Below are 14,500 nucleotides of genomic sequence, written 5' to 3'. Positions count from 1 at the left end.
GTTTATACTTGGTAATTCCTGGCTCAAATTTCCCTTGTTAAAGTCACCAAGCACGATAACAAGAGAGTCAGGAAAAGACCGTTCCACATGTAAGATCTGTCCTGCGAGCGCGCGCTGAGCGTCACGCACGTCCGCGCCGGGCGGGATGTAAACAGCCACGAGAATGAATGAAACAATCTCACGCGGTGAGTAAAAGGGCTTACAGTGGATGAAAAAATATTCCAGAGAGGAAGAACAGTGTCTAAAAATGGCAGTCACGTCTGTGCACCAGCTATTGTTGATAAAGAAGCATAGTCCACCGCCTCTTTTTTTGCCAGAGAGCGCCGCGTCTCTGTCCGCGCGGAGGAGATGAAAGCCCTCCAGTTGAAGCGCACTGTCCGGGACACTTGCGCTCAGCCAAGTCTCCGTGAAACACAACACACATGATGAGGAGAAGTCCTTGTTCCTTCTCATCAGCAACGCTAGCTCGTCCATCTTGTTGGCAAGTGAGCGGACGTTGGAGAGGAAGATGCCTGGTAGAGGCGTGCGTAATCCCTGTCCGCGAAGACGGACAACTGTGCCCGCTCTCTTTCCTCGGCGATGCGGTTTCCCTCTTTTGAGCACAGAATGGACCAAATCCGCAGCTGACGCTAAGATGACTGGTAACAAGTCCATAGGGATGATGGATCTGATGTTCAGTAGCTCTTCACGGGTGTAAGAGCACCCGGAAACACAATTTATGTACAAAAACAAACAAAACAGGACGCACGAGAGCACCGAGGCAGCCTTCATCGGCGCCATGATGATGATGAAAAAAAAAAAAAAAATGACCCAAAAGACAAGATTACAGGTACAAGCGGCCGAAATGAATTCCCTCCGTCGGGTGGCGGGCCTCTCCCTCAGAGATAGTGTGAGAAGTTATGATTCAAGAGGAGCTCAGAGTAAAATCGCTGCTCCTCCACATTGAGAGGAGCCAGATGAGGTGGTTCGGGCATCTGGTCAGAATGCCCCCCGAACGCCTCCCTGAGGAGGTGTTTAGGGCGCGTCCTCCCGGTAGGAGATCACGGGGAAGACCCAGGGTACGGTGGAGAGACTATGTCTCCCAGCTGGGAACACCTCAGGATTCCCCGGGAAGAGCTGGAGGAAGTAGCTGGGGAGAGGGAAGTCTGGGCTTCTCTGCTTAGGCTGCCGCCCCCGCAACCGACTTCGGATAAGCGGAAGAAGACGGATGGATTATATTTATACATTATATATATATATATATATATATATATATATATATATATATATATATAATATATATATATATATATATATATATATATATATATATATACACGTATATATATACATATATATATAGTACTACAGCAGTGATTCACAAACTGTGGTAAGCTCCATCTAATGGTACGCCAAACAATCATATAAATAAATATTCAAACAGTGCTACTGTTTAAACTGTGTGTAATGTTACAGTGGCCAAAAAATTTACATTTAAGTCTACTACGCTATTGTATTTGTATGTTGGTCATTAAGTACGCGGATGACACAGCCATCGTCGGGTGCATCAGGGACGGCAGAGAGGAGGAGTTTCGGAGGCTGGTGAGGGACTTTGTTGTCTGGTGCCACAGGAACCTCTTGCAGCTCAACCCTTCAAAGACCAAGGAGCTGGTCATTGACTTTGGGAGGGCGAGTCCAAGGTCACAACCTATTGTGATCGAGGGAGTCGAGGTACAGACCGTGGACTCATTCAAGTACCTCGGAGTGTGGGTGGACAACAAGCTGGACTGGACTGTTAACACAGACCACTTGTACAGGAAAGGACAGAGCAGGCTGTACTTCCTGAGGAGGCTGCACTCCTTCAACATCTGTAAAAAACTATTGTGGATGTACTACCAGTATGTGGTTGCCAGTGTTCTGTACTACATCGTAGTGTGCTGGGGGGGCAGCATATCTAAGAAGGACAGCTCCAGACTGGAGAAACTGATCAGGCGGGCCGGTTCTACGATTGGACTAAAACTGGACTCACTGGTGACGGTGGCAGAGAAGAGGACTGTGGAAAAACTAGTGAGCATCCTGGACGATGCCAGTCACCCTCTGCATACCGTTGTCAGTAGCCAGAGGAGCCTGTTCAGTGCTAGACTGCTTCATCCCAAGTGCAGGACTAATAGACTAAAAAACTCTTTGTCCCACACGCCATTAGACTGTACAACTCCTCTCTGGGGGGGGGGGAGGGTACTAGGATGACAGGGATGCAAAACAATAACAGTGTAATACGTTTTCATAACATGGTCACTAATGCCTAGTTTCTCTTGTTATATTCTTATTTTACTGTTATATATTTGTATTCTCATTGATGCTCTTTGTTTTTATTCTACTGTAATATTTTCCTATTTTGTTTCCATTTATACCCCCATTATTTACTTTTTTAAATTTGATCTCAATTCTGTACACTGCTGCTGGAATTTTAATTTTCCTGAGGGAACTCTCCTGAAGGAATCAATAAAGTACTATCTATCTATCTATCTATCTATCTATCTATCTATCTAATCTATCTATCTATCTATCTATCTATCTATCTATCTATCTATCTATCTATCTATCTATCTATCTATCTATCTATCTATCTATCTATCTATCTATTATGGTGGTACTTGGAGACCCAAGTGTTTCTGAGGTGGTACTCAGTGAAAAAACTTTAAAAACGACTGATCTACAGTATTTCGTAGCATTTACAGCACACGTTTAAGACACATATGCATCATGGTAATATGTTTAGGAAGGAATGTTACAGTTGTAAATATATTTCTACATAATTTGTACTGCATTCCCAATATAACACACTTCTGCAATGTCATTTACATATAAACAGCCACTTGGTATGTAAACAGTACAAATGCATACTTTAGGTCTGATATACAATTTCCTGTAAATGAGGTCATGAAGTGGAAAAATATGAAAAATATATGCAATTTTATTAAGACCAGAAGCTGCTTCAGGTATAGTCTATTGATTAAACCTACTGGACATATGCAAATTAAACACTGTAACTTCTTATTTACACCAAACATTATTTATTGTGTTGATATTATTGATCACATAATACTCAGAACAGTGAAACTTGGCATTGTGAAACATTAGATTAAAAAAAATATGATGAACAGATATATACTTCATAAAACAATAAACACAATTACATGTTTAAATAAACAAATCATATAAATGTATTTTTTTTTATTACAAAAACAACCCATTATTGTAATAATTACAATGGGGAAATTACATTGTTGCAGTGCATGATTTTTACATACAGTAACTGAAGTAAAGAGTAATGCAAAACAAAAACAAAAAAATACATACATATTGCTTACGAAGATAGATAATTTAAATAAAATACATACCAATCAAAAGCCATATTTAATTTAGACTTAACCATAAAATTAAAGCTATTAGATAAAATGTATAATTACATTTACTTGTATTCAATTAGCCTTAAACCTTGCCTGCTCTGCTACACTAAAGGAATCTGTTCAAGAATTTGTTTTCTCAATAAAGTTAAGAAAAGAAAATCCACCACTTTTCCGGTCTTTGGGGCCCTAAATATAAAACACCTAGGCTAGAATTCTCGCCTGTTCAAAATGACACAACGTTTGTACTATTTTTAAACGACATTGTAATCTACGTATGTAATGATTATTTTCTAGTTAAAAAATGTCGCAGTTTAAAATTGTATACATGCACATATACTTAACTAAATGCTCATAACGCACCCTTTTCTTAACAGGCACATCCGCGGACACCTTCTCACCCGGAGTTTCAGCGTGACCTCTATACTGCAGTTAGAAAATACTTGATAGCGGAGCCGCGATCAATTGAATTCTGACGACGTAATCCCTCCATGGCGGAAAGGTGACAATTTGACGGAAGTTCCATTTTATTTGTGTGTACACAAGCAGCAAGAAGGGCTTATGTGCTCCTCGCCGTGTCGTCTCCGGCTCGGAGTGCTCAGTGTTGTCGGCGTTGAGCCAGTTTCGGGTGCACTGCATCAACATGGTGAGTGTGTGACAGCCAGCAATACTATCTCTGTTTAATGACATCGTGCATGGTTGAAATGATCATTTGACACTTGTATATAGTTAGTATTTCTGCCATCGTCTCGAATGCAGTTAAAGCTCAGTCCCATCTTGTCAGGTTAGCAGTGCAGCTAGCTTACATCCATGCTCAAGAGGATGCTATTATCCAACTTAACCACAGGTGTACCAGCAGTAATTATTTTGCTGCAGGATGCTTTTTGCTCAATTTCAATCATATCTGAGCATTTTGTCGTGTAATATTGCTCATGGTTCTGATGGCAATAGATAAGCAGGTGTTTACTGTCAGTAGGTGTATTTGATGCTGTGTTTACTGTCCACCGTGTGTTTGTGTTGCCTCCATCCAGATTGTTGATGCAGGAAACACAAGTATGGTCCTGCACCTGCACAGACATTTGAGGGGGTCAAGCCAGAAAAAAACAAGGCAACCATCGGGAACATCATTTGTAAAATTTGTATTATTAAGTTATAAATTACAGCAGGATAATTTCAACATATATAGTACCGTATTTTCCGCACTATAAGGCGCACCTTCAATGAATGGCCTATTTTAAAACTTTGTTCATATATAAGGCACACCGCATTATAAGGCGCATAGAATAGACACTAAAGTAGAGACTGGGGTTACATTATGCATCCATTAGATGGAGCTGCGCTAAAGGGAATGTCAATAAAACAAATAGTGATTGTACTGACACTTCTACTTGCTGCTCTCTGTTCAACAACCCACTGTTCGAGTTTGTCCTCCAACTGTAGCCATCTCGCTTTGTTCCCTCGGAAACTCTGTTTAGTCTTCTTTACTTAGCGCAGGTCATCATGTTGCTTCCTCCACTTCCGCGCCATTGATTAGTTCATGTTAAATTCTCTCGCTGCTGCTCTATTCCCATGTTCTACTGCGTGACTGATCGCCTTGAGTTTAAACTCTGCGTCGTAAGCGTGTCTCTTAATAGGAGCCATTTTTGGGTCTTTACATAAAGTTTAGGTCTCGCAACTACGGTAAGCAGTCGCCGACTTAATTTTCCCCCGTAGAAGAAGAAGCGCTTCTTCTATGGTAAGCAGCCGCCGACTTCAAAATGAAGTCGGCGGCTGCTTACCGTAATTGCGAGACCTGTTGTGGCTCAATATTGGTCCATATATAAGGCGCACCGGATTATAAGGCGCACTGTCAGCTTTTGAGGAAATTGGAGGTTTTTAGGTGCGCCTTATAGTGCGGAAAATACGGTACACAATAGAAACTGGAAGGTGCACTGAAAATGAATTAGATAAGAACTAGACATCGGCAGATTATTGGCTGATATTTGGTATATCTGCATCGGCCTTCTTTGTACACACACATATATATATATATATATATATATATATATATATATATATATATATATATATATATATATATATATATTGCCAAAAGTATTTGGTCACCTGCCTTTACTCACATATGAACTTGAAGTGCCATCCCATGGAATTGTCCAAAATGTTTTGTTATCCTGGAGCATTCAAAGTTCCTTTCACTTGAATCAAGGGGTCAAGCCCAACTCCTGAAAAACAACCCCACACCATAATTCCTCCTCCACCAAATTTCACACTCGGCACAATGCAGTCCGAAATGTAGCATTCTCCTGGCAACCTCCAAACCCAGACTGGTCTATCAGATTGCCAGATGGAAAAGCGTGATTCATCAGTCCAGACAACGCGTCTCCACTGCTCTAGAGTCCAGTGGCGACGTGCTTTACACCACTGCATTAGACGCTTTGCATTGGACTTGGTGATGTATGGTTTAGATAAAGCTGCTCGGCCGTGGAAAACTATTCCATGAAGCTCTCTGCGTACTGTACGTGGGCTAATTGGAAGGTCACATGAAGTTTGGAGCTCTGTAGCAACTGACTGTGCAGAAAGTCTTTGCACTATGCGCTTCAGCATTCGCTGACCCCTCTCTCAGTTTTCGTGGGCTACCACTTGGTGGCTGACTTGCTGTTGTTCCCAAACTATTCACTTTTCTTATAATACAGTTGACTTTGGAATATTTAGGAGCGAATACATTTCACGACTGGATTTGTTGCACCGGTAGCATCCAAGACAGTTCCACGCTGGAAATCACTGAGAGTGGCCCATTCTTTCACAAATGTTTGTAGAAACAGTCTCCATGCCTAAGTGTTTGATTTTATACACAGGGCCAAGTGATTAGGGCACCTGATTCTCATCATTTGAATGGGTGGCCAAATACTTTTGCCAATATAGTGTGTATATAACGTTATATATATATATATATATATATATATATATATATATATATATATATATATATATATATATATATATATATATATATATATATATATATATATATATATATATATATATATATATATATATACTGTATATGCACAGTGTTTGTGCTAATTTTCAAAATGGCTTGACCCCCATCAAGTCATAAAAATGGGGTCCCACTTTTTTGTAAGCGTTTTGAAAACAAATGATAAATGTATGCATTACCCTGTTATATCTCACATTCTATATTGTGTTTTGGATAAAGGTTGTCATAAACGTTTCTTCATTCATTAAAAAAAAATAATAATACAAAAGAAAACACATTTTTATGCATATGTTAAATGTATTCAGTTATAAACATTCATTCACTTTCTTCTTTCCTTTTCTTTCCTTTTTCTATATTTGTATTTAATAAGTTGTAGGTGTATTTATTTCAGTATGAAAGTGTAAAACGTTGTTTGCTTCAGTCATGAAATTATAATAATGGAGTGCCAGGGCATACATACATTATTTATTTAACACTTAAATCTCTAGTTTTTTTTCTGTTGTTTTTCTGTTTGTTTGTTTTCTGCTGTTTTTGTCAAAGAAAACTGTTTTTTAATGGCAAAAACATATACAAAATCTTCCACAAAAAATATTTCTCAAAGTGGAATAATTGATGTGAAGTAATCGGAGCCTTGGATAGGTCAATAATTCATAAAAACATTGATTTTGATTAGGGATGTCCGATAATGGCTTTTTGCCTATACCCGATATTCCGATATTGTCCAACTCTTTAATTACCGATACCGATATCAACCGATACCGATATCAACCGATATATGCAGTCGTGGAATTAACACATTATTATGCCTAATTTGGACAACCAGGTATGGTGAAGATAAGGTACTTTTTAAAACAATTAGTAAAATAAGATAAATAAATTAAAAACATTTTCTTGAATAAAAAAGAAAGTACAACAATATAAAAACAGTTACATAGAAACTAGTAATGAATGACAATTAGTAAAATTAACTGTTAAAGGTTAGTACTATTAGTGGACCAGCAGCACGCACAATCATGTGTGCTTACGGACTGTATCCCTTGCAGACTGTATTGATATATATTGATATATAATGTAGGAACCAGAATATTAATAACAGAAAGAAACAACCCTTTTGTGTGAATGAGTGTAAATGGGGGAGGGAGGTTTTTGGGGTTGGTGCACTAATTGTAAGTGTATCTTGTGTTTTTTATGTTGATTTAATAAAAACAAACAAAAAAAAACGATACCGATAATTTCCGATATTACATTTTAACGCATATATCGGCCGATAATATCGGCAGGCCGATATTATCGGACATCTCTAATTTTGATTCAATATTATGTTTTGAGCAATGACAGTTTTAAAGGAAAAAAAGAGCTTTGTCACGTCTCCATCTCATTGCTGTTATGCAATTGTTTACAAATTTGGTAAATAAATTACCAAAAAAATTATATTTTGTTGTTTTCTAACTGTACCGAAAATGAACCGAACCGTGGCCTCTAAACCGAGGTACGTACCGAACTGAAATTTTTGTGTACCGTTACACCCCTAATATATATATATATATATATATATATATATATATATATATATATATATATATATATATATATATATATATATATATATATATATATATATATGTTTTTTGTTTTTTTTTGAAGACTTTAGTTTAGGCGGTGGCTCTTTGTTGTTAAGGCGGCCGCCTTAACAACAAAGCGCTGCGGGAAACCCTGGGCCTCCTTGACTTCTATTAACCGGTATATGTCCTGATAAAACCATATCAGTCAATCTCTAATATAAATAATGTATACAGTAGACTAATTATTTAATTTTTCTTTTTTTTACAGTTTTGTTGATTGATTAATTGATTGATTGAGACTTTTATTAGTAGGTTGCACAGTGAAGTACATATTCCGTACAATTGACCACTAAATGGTAACACCCAAATAAGTTTTTCAACTTGTTTAAGTTGGGGTCCAATGCATAAGCATTATACAAATATACCACAATATATAGCCCAGTTTAAAAGTAACCGATGCAGATTTTTATCTGCATTTAAAACACATTCTTGTGGTCAAGTTCTGGTTCTGGTGTAAAATTTCTGTATATTTTGCTCCACAGTCACCTTTTATACCCTACTTTCTGCATGTGACTGCAAGATGTTCATTTGTCGCGGCGTTTCCCGATTACAAATGAAACCACGCCCCACTCTCTCCAAAAGCATCAATTTGTCCTATGAAAATGTACACAATTAAATACAGTATATATATTAAAGACGAGCTTTACCGCTATTTTTCATTCAGTCATGGTGGAAAATAAACTTCATTAAAAAATATATAGATTTAGGGGTCACTACATTAGGAAGAGAGGGAGGGAGATGTCGATTGCCGTTGAGCAGTTTAGGGATTAATTCTCACAAGAATTCAAAAGTATTCCCCGTCAGATATCAATGACATATTTGGGGGGAATTGATGACAGAGTCATCTTCATTCTTGAATTAAATAAAACAAAAAGAAACCACATAAACCGAGCATAGCATGAAACCGTGGCATTGTTTCAATATCAGTGTCTATTATTACACACACTTTGTACTAAATGACTCACATCATGTTGTAAAAATGGGCAACTTGAGTCACTTTAGTTGTGCTGAAGCAGCTACGGTAGGGCAACATTGTCGTTTGACATGCTCAGTGACATCACACACAAACTAGGTCACTGAAAAAGGACTTTCTCAAATTTCCATACAGGGTGGATGCGTTCCGAGGCTAATGTGAGTGGTTGCAATTAGATGGTCAAAATATTTTTAGATTGCGTCCTTATTTACATCACAGTGTTTCCCATTACTTATTTCATTTAACATGTTTCACTTTAAATGTCACCTATGTGCAAATGCAACTGGTTTCTTTGCTGACTAAGACATACCGTAACTTTTTGGCCATCAATAGGCGGCGCGGCCTGTGGAGTTGTTTGCAGGTCAGCATGCCACTGGTGGTGTTTATAGTCTGTACTACAGTATAAGGAGTCAAGTAGGGTCTGACAGTCACTACAGTCAAATGGAAAATAGTGCTGTTGCAAGTAGGGATGATGTTTGATAAGAAATTATCGAGTTCGAGCCTATTATCGAATCCTCTTATCGAACCGATTCTCTTATCGAGTCCAGATAGGTTGTTGTATATGGAAAAAAACACACAATATTTGGTTTAACAAATCACTTCACATTCTCTATTGCTCGCTACTATAGTATTACCATATCTGAGGTATTGTGCAGAAATGTGGGGAAATAACTACAAATGTGCGCTACTTTCGTTAACCGTGTTACAAAAAAATGTAATTAGACTGATACATAATGTTGGATATAGAGAACATACAAACACTTTATTTATTGAGTCAAACATATTAAAGTTCAATGATTTGGTAAAATTGCAAACAGCTAAAATGATGTGGAATTAAATGATGGAATGGATTAAGTAAAGAAGTTAAACATTGTACTGATATGATCCAGTTTAAGAGGTTGTTCAAATGAATAGTGCTTACAAAGTACAAAAAAGAAGAATTATGAGAAATACTTTCAACCTTATTGAAAATAAGATATTCCTCATCTCAGTATATTAATAATGACTGAATTAATTAATTACATATTACAAAACTGATGTATATACTTATTCACAGATATTTTATTATAAAAAGGTCAGTAAATGTTGTATATATTTGTAAACGCTAAGAAGTGGGAAAGGGGTAAGATTAAATAAGCTTTACTTCTTCCTACTCCTGTAAAGTGAAATGATATGAAACTGTGATGTATTATACTGTAAGTGTGTTCATGTTCCAAATAAACTAAAGAAATAAAGAAATCACTAGTTTATTAGACAGACTTGGAAACTCTGTCGTGGTGTAGATTACAAGATAACGTTAACATTATCAGACACATACAAAAAGGCTCACGTTAACGTTACCGTTAGCTGCTGACTATGTTTAGGTAACGTTAGTCTAGCTAACATTACTGCAGTCCTGGTTGACATAAGAGGTAACGTTACTACAAGTGAGCAGATATGGAAATTAACCGGCAACAGTTAACGTTAGTTACTAACCGGCGTCACCGCCACTGTAGCTGGGACAGGGGCAGCTGGCAGAAGAAGAGGGGCGTTATTCGTCGTCTCTGCCGCTGCTTCAAAGACACGACACGCTTGTTGTACTTCCCCCGCTTACACGAGAGCGAAGCCTGGCAATAATTGCATATTGCCGCTTCCTCGTTTTTTTTGGTGAAATTAAGCCATGCCTTGGAGCACTTTTTCCGGTCCATTTTTTTCCTACTTTTCCTTTCTGCGCCTAATGACTGAGCTACGTGATGTCATTTCTTGTGATGTCACACGGGGCATTTCTTGTCGGGACGAGATTCGTTCCCAGGGATTCGAATAAAGAACCAACTCTTTTTCTTTACTATAGTGGTCTCGTTAACGGGTTCCGGTTGTCAAAAAGGGATTTGAGGCCGAGGACTCGGTTCTTTTCTTATCAAACAACCGGGAAAACCGGTTTCGAGTATCATCCCTAGTTGCAAGTATTCGACTTAGTTGACCTAAACGACCATAACAATTAATCGACGGTCGAGCTGCACGTTTATGACCAAAATGATAATCAGGATTATTTGTATCATTACTGAAATCACCATTGTTAATCACAATTATTCATTATGTAGTTTGTATTACCAGTAAATAGTCAAAGCAGCTCACCAAAATAATTTTGTATTTCTCTGTTGATCATTCATAACCACAAAAACCAATGCAGGTGTAATTTAAACACATCAAAGGAGACCTATAATGTTTTTAATCTACATGGAAAACACTTCCTTGTGGTCTAGATAATGTGTTAAATATGCATTACATGTACATTTTGTACAGATATTTCTACAAAGTCACTTTTGTAACCTGTTTTTGGGTCTGTCTGTAAGATGTTCAATTCTGGAGTCCCTGATTGCAAATTAAACCACACTCCGTCCTCTCCAAAAGTATCATAATTAACATTTTGGAAATGTACACAATTTAAATATATATCTTGAAGTGAGAAGAGAAACTGTGATATATTGCTATATTAACTCAATAACAGAAACTTGTCTTTAGTTTTGTTGGTTTTAATGCAGACAGTGCGGCAACATTAGGGCTGGGCGATATAGCCTTTTATTAATATCTCAATATTTTTAGGCCATGTCACGATACACGATATATATCTCAATATTTTGCCTAAGTCTTGAATTAACACTTGATGCATATAATCACTGCAGTATGATGATTATTTGTGTCTACATTAAAACATTCTTGTTCATACTGCATTAATATATGCTCATTTTAAACTTTTATGCAGAGCGGGAAATCACAACTAAGTAAATTTAGCAAAACTGTATTTATTAAACAGTTGTTAAGCAGTGGCACAAACATTCATGTCATTTCCAAAACAGAAAGTGCAAGATTGTCAGAGACATTTTAAAACAAGCTATTTGTGCACTTTTGTGAATGATGTCACCAAGATGACATCAAAACAACACTAAATTAAAGTGTACTTTTTGTACACATCAAAGGAGACCTATAATGTTTTTAATCTACATGGAAAACACTTCCTTGTGGTCTAGATAATGTGTTAAATATGCATTACATGTACATTTTGTACAGATATTTCTACAAAGTCACTTTTGTAACCTGTTTTTGGGTCTGTCTGTAAGATGTTCAATTCTGGAGTCCCTGATTGCAAATTAAACCACACTCCGTCCTCTCCAAAAGTATCATAATTAACATTTTGGAAATGTACACAATTTAAATATATATCTTGAAGTGAGAAGAGAAACTGTGATATATTGCTATATTAACTCAATAACAGAAACTTGTCTTTAGTTTTGTTGGTTTTAATGCAGACAGTGCGGCAACATTAGGGCTGGGCGATATAGCCTTTTATTAATATCTCAATATTTTTAGGCCATGTCACGATACACGATATATATCTCAATATTTTGCCTAAGTCTTGAATTAACACTTGATGCATATAATCACTGCAGTATGATGATTATTTGTGTCTACATTAAAACATTCTTGTTCATACTGCATTAATATATGCTCATTTTAAACTTTTATGCAGAGCGGGAAATCACAACTAAGTAAATTTAGCAAAACTGTATTTATTAAACAGTTGTTAAGCAGTGGCACAAACATTCATGTCATTTCCAAAACAGAAAGTGCAAGATTGTCAGAGACATTTTAAAACAAGCTATTTGTGCACTTTTGTGAATGATGTCACCAAGATGACATCAAAACAACACTAAATTAAAGTGTACTTTTTGTACAGAACGCCACTACATTAGTTAAAAACAAATAAAGTGCACTTTTGTGCATGATGTCACACAAGATATTTCAATAAGTGTCAAATAAAAATGAGCTGCATATCAAATAGTATATGTCCTTCGCTACGTGGTATGTTCCTGCGGACGTTATCTCCTTCTGTTGTTGATTTTTTTTTCATACGGTGTTGATCTGGAAATAGTTGCTTCGGCATTTTGTTGGTGTGGCAACAAATGGAGATGTTGACATGCACAGTTTCAAGCACTCTTCATTCTCTAGTGGGTGACTTTTCAAATGATTCTACATTAGCAGTGGTGCTACTTTTTGTAGCAACGCTTTTGCCGCATAAATGTTCAACATATTCCCGCTTGAAGCCAAACCACCGGCAGACGATGGACCCTGTGCTGTTTTTCTTGGGAATTAATTATTCCTCCATTTGTTACCAGATTCGCACCTTCTCTCTCTCGTATTACCACTCGCACCACACTGTTAGCATCACAGCTATCGTTACCATGTCGCTACCTGTCTGCTCCTTGGGAGCGTGTGACGTATGTAAGAAGGTGCGCTTGTTTTAAGTCTCTGTGAGAAGGAGAGACAAGAAAGAGTGGGAAACGCATGCAGTGTAATGGCCGCAGCTAAAAGCAACTGCGTGAGAACGTATACTCGAATATCACGATATAGTCATTTTCTATATCGCACAGAGACAAACCCACGATATATCGAGAATATCGATATATCGCCCAGCCCTAGGCAACATCCTGACACTTCCAATGTGTCGGTTTAATTAGTTGTTTCCCAAACTACTGTGTAGTGTTCAAAAGCTTATACGGTATACTACTGCTATCTAGTGTATCAAATCTGCAACGACCTTCAAATCTACTTTAATTATTTTATTACCTTATCCACGCTCATCCTACCTGGCTACCAGACACTTTCTCATCTGATAAATAGCACCCTTGGAAAGTTGGAAATTGTTTTACTGTATTTATTGGCATGCTTAGTCAAAAAAAGTATCAATCATTATCGATATTGACAAATTTAAAAAATGTATATTGTGAAAAAGTTTTCTGCCATATCGCCCAGCTCTACTTAAGTCGCCACCGCTATTTTTTGCAGTCAAAAATAATCTTTCTAAACATTATATGGATTCACCTGGTCACAACATTAGGTACACATGCACACTCTCCGATAGACTCTGCATAAAAACAGCTGTTTTTAGCAGCATTCGTGTGGCTGCATGTCGCTTGTCTGTGTTATGGATTTGCCATGATTAGATGAAAATATTTAATCTTACCTTTTTGTGTTTCCCCCCTCCCCCTGTTTGAGAGCTTGACTGAATGTCTAAATAAGTGCTTCCACCTCACGTTCAGGACGGAGGCGGCCTGCAAAAAACAATAGTCATATTTAAATGGTAAATGAGTTATACTTGTATAGCGCTTTTCTACCTTCAAGGTACTCAAAGCGCTTTGACACTATTTCCCCATTCACACACACTGATGGCGGGAGCTGCCATGCAAGGCCCTAACCACGACCCATCAGGAGCAAGGGTGAAGTGTCTTGCTCAAGGACACAACGGACGTGAAGAGGTTGGTAGAAGGTGGGGATTGAACCAGGAACCCTCAGGTTGCTGGCACGGCCGCTATCTCAACCGCGCCACGCCGTCCCCAATCAATCAATATTTCTATTGATTGTCCAGTGAGAGGTCTTTAAACATACACAAAATTAACTAAATAGTGGAAGTTTGACTCAATAGAGCTTCCAAGTTCAGCTTCATGAGCCAATACCACCTGTCCACCCCCTACAGATTTCAATT

At 37.7% G+C, this 14,500-nt stretch overlaps 1 protein-coding gene across 1 annotated transcript in view; it reads left to right on the top strand.

Annotated features, from left to right (window-relative positions):
- Positions 1 to 3,763: 3,763 nt before the first annotated feature.
- Positions 3,764 to 14,500, top strand: part of tmem161b (transmembrane protein 161B) — a 63,305-nt gene continuing 52,568 nt past the window's right edge. The window contains exon 1 of the mRNA XM_062050947.1: positions 3,764 to 4,032. Coding sequence (XP_061906931.1) covers positions 4,030 to 4,032 — 3 coding nt within the window. The 5' untranslated portion in view covers positions 3,764 to 4,029. The remainder of the gene's footprint in view (positions 4,033 to 14,500) is intronic.

Source organism: Entelurus aequoreus, linkage group LG06, assembly GCF_033978785.1.
Source record: "Entelurus aequoreus isolate RoL-2023_Sb linkage group LG06, RoL_Eaeq_v1.1, whole genome shotgun sequence".
NCBI lineage: Eukaryota > Metazoa > Chordata > Actinopteri > Syngnathiformes > Syngnathidae > Entelurus > Entelurus aequoreus.
This window is presented reverse-complemented; position numbering and strand designations above follow the sequence as displayed.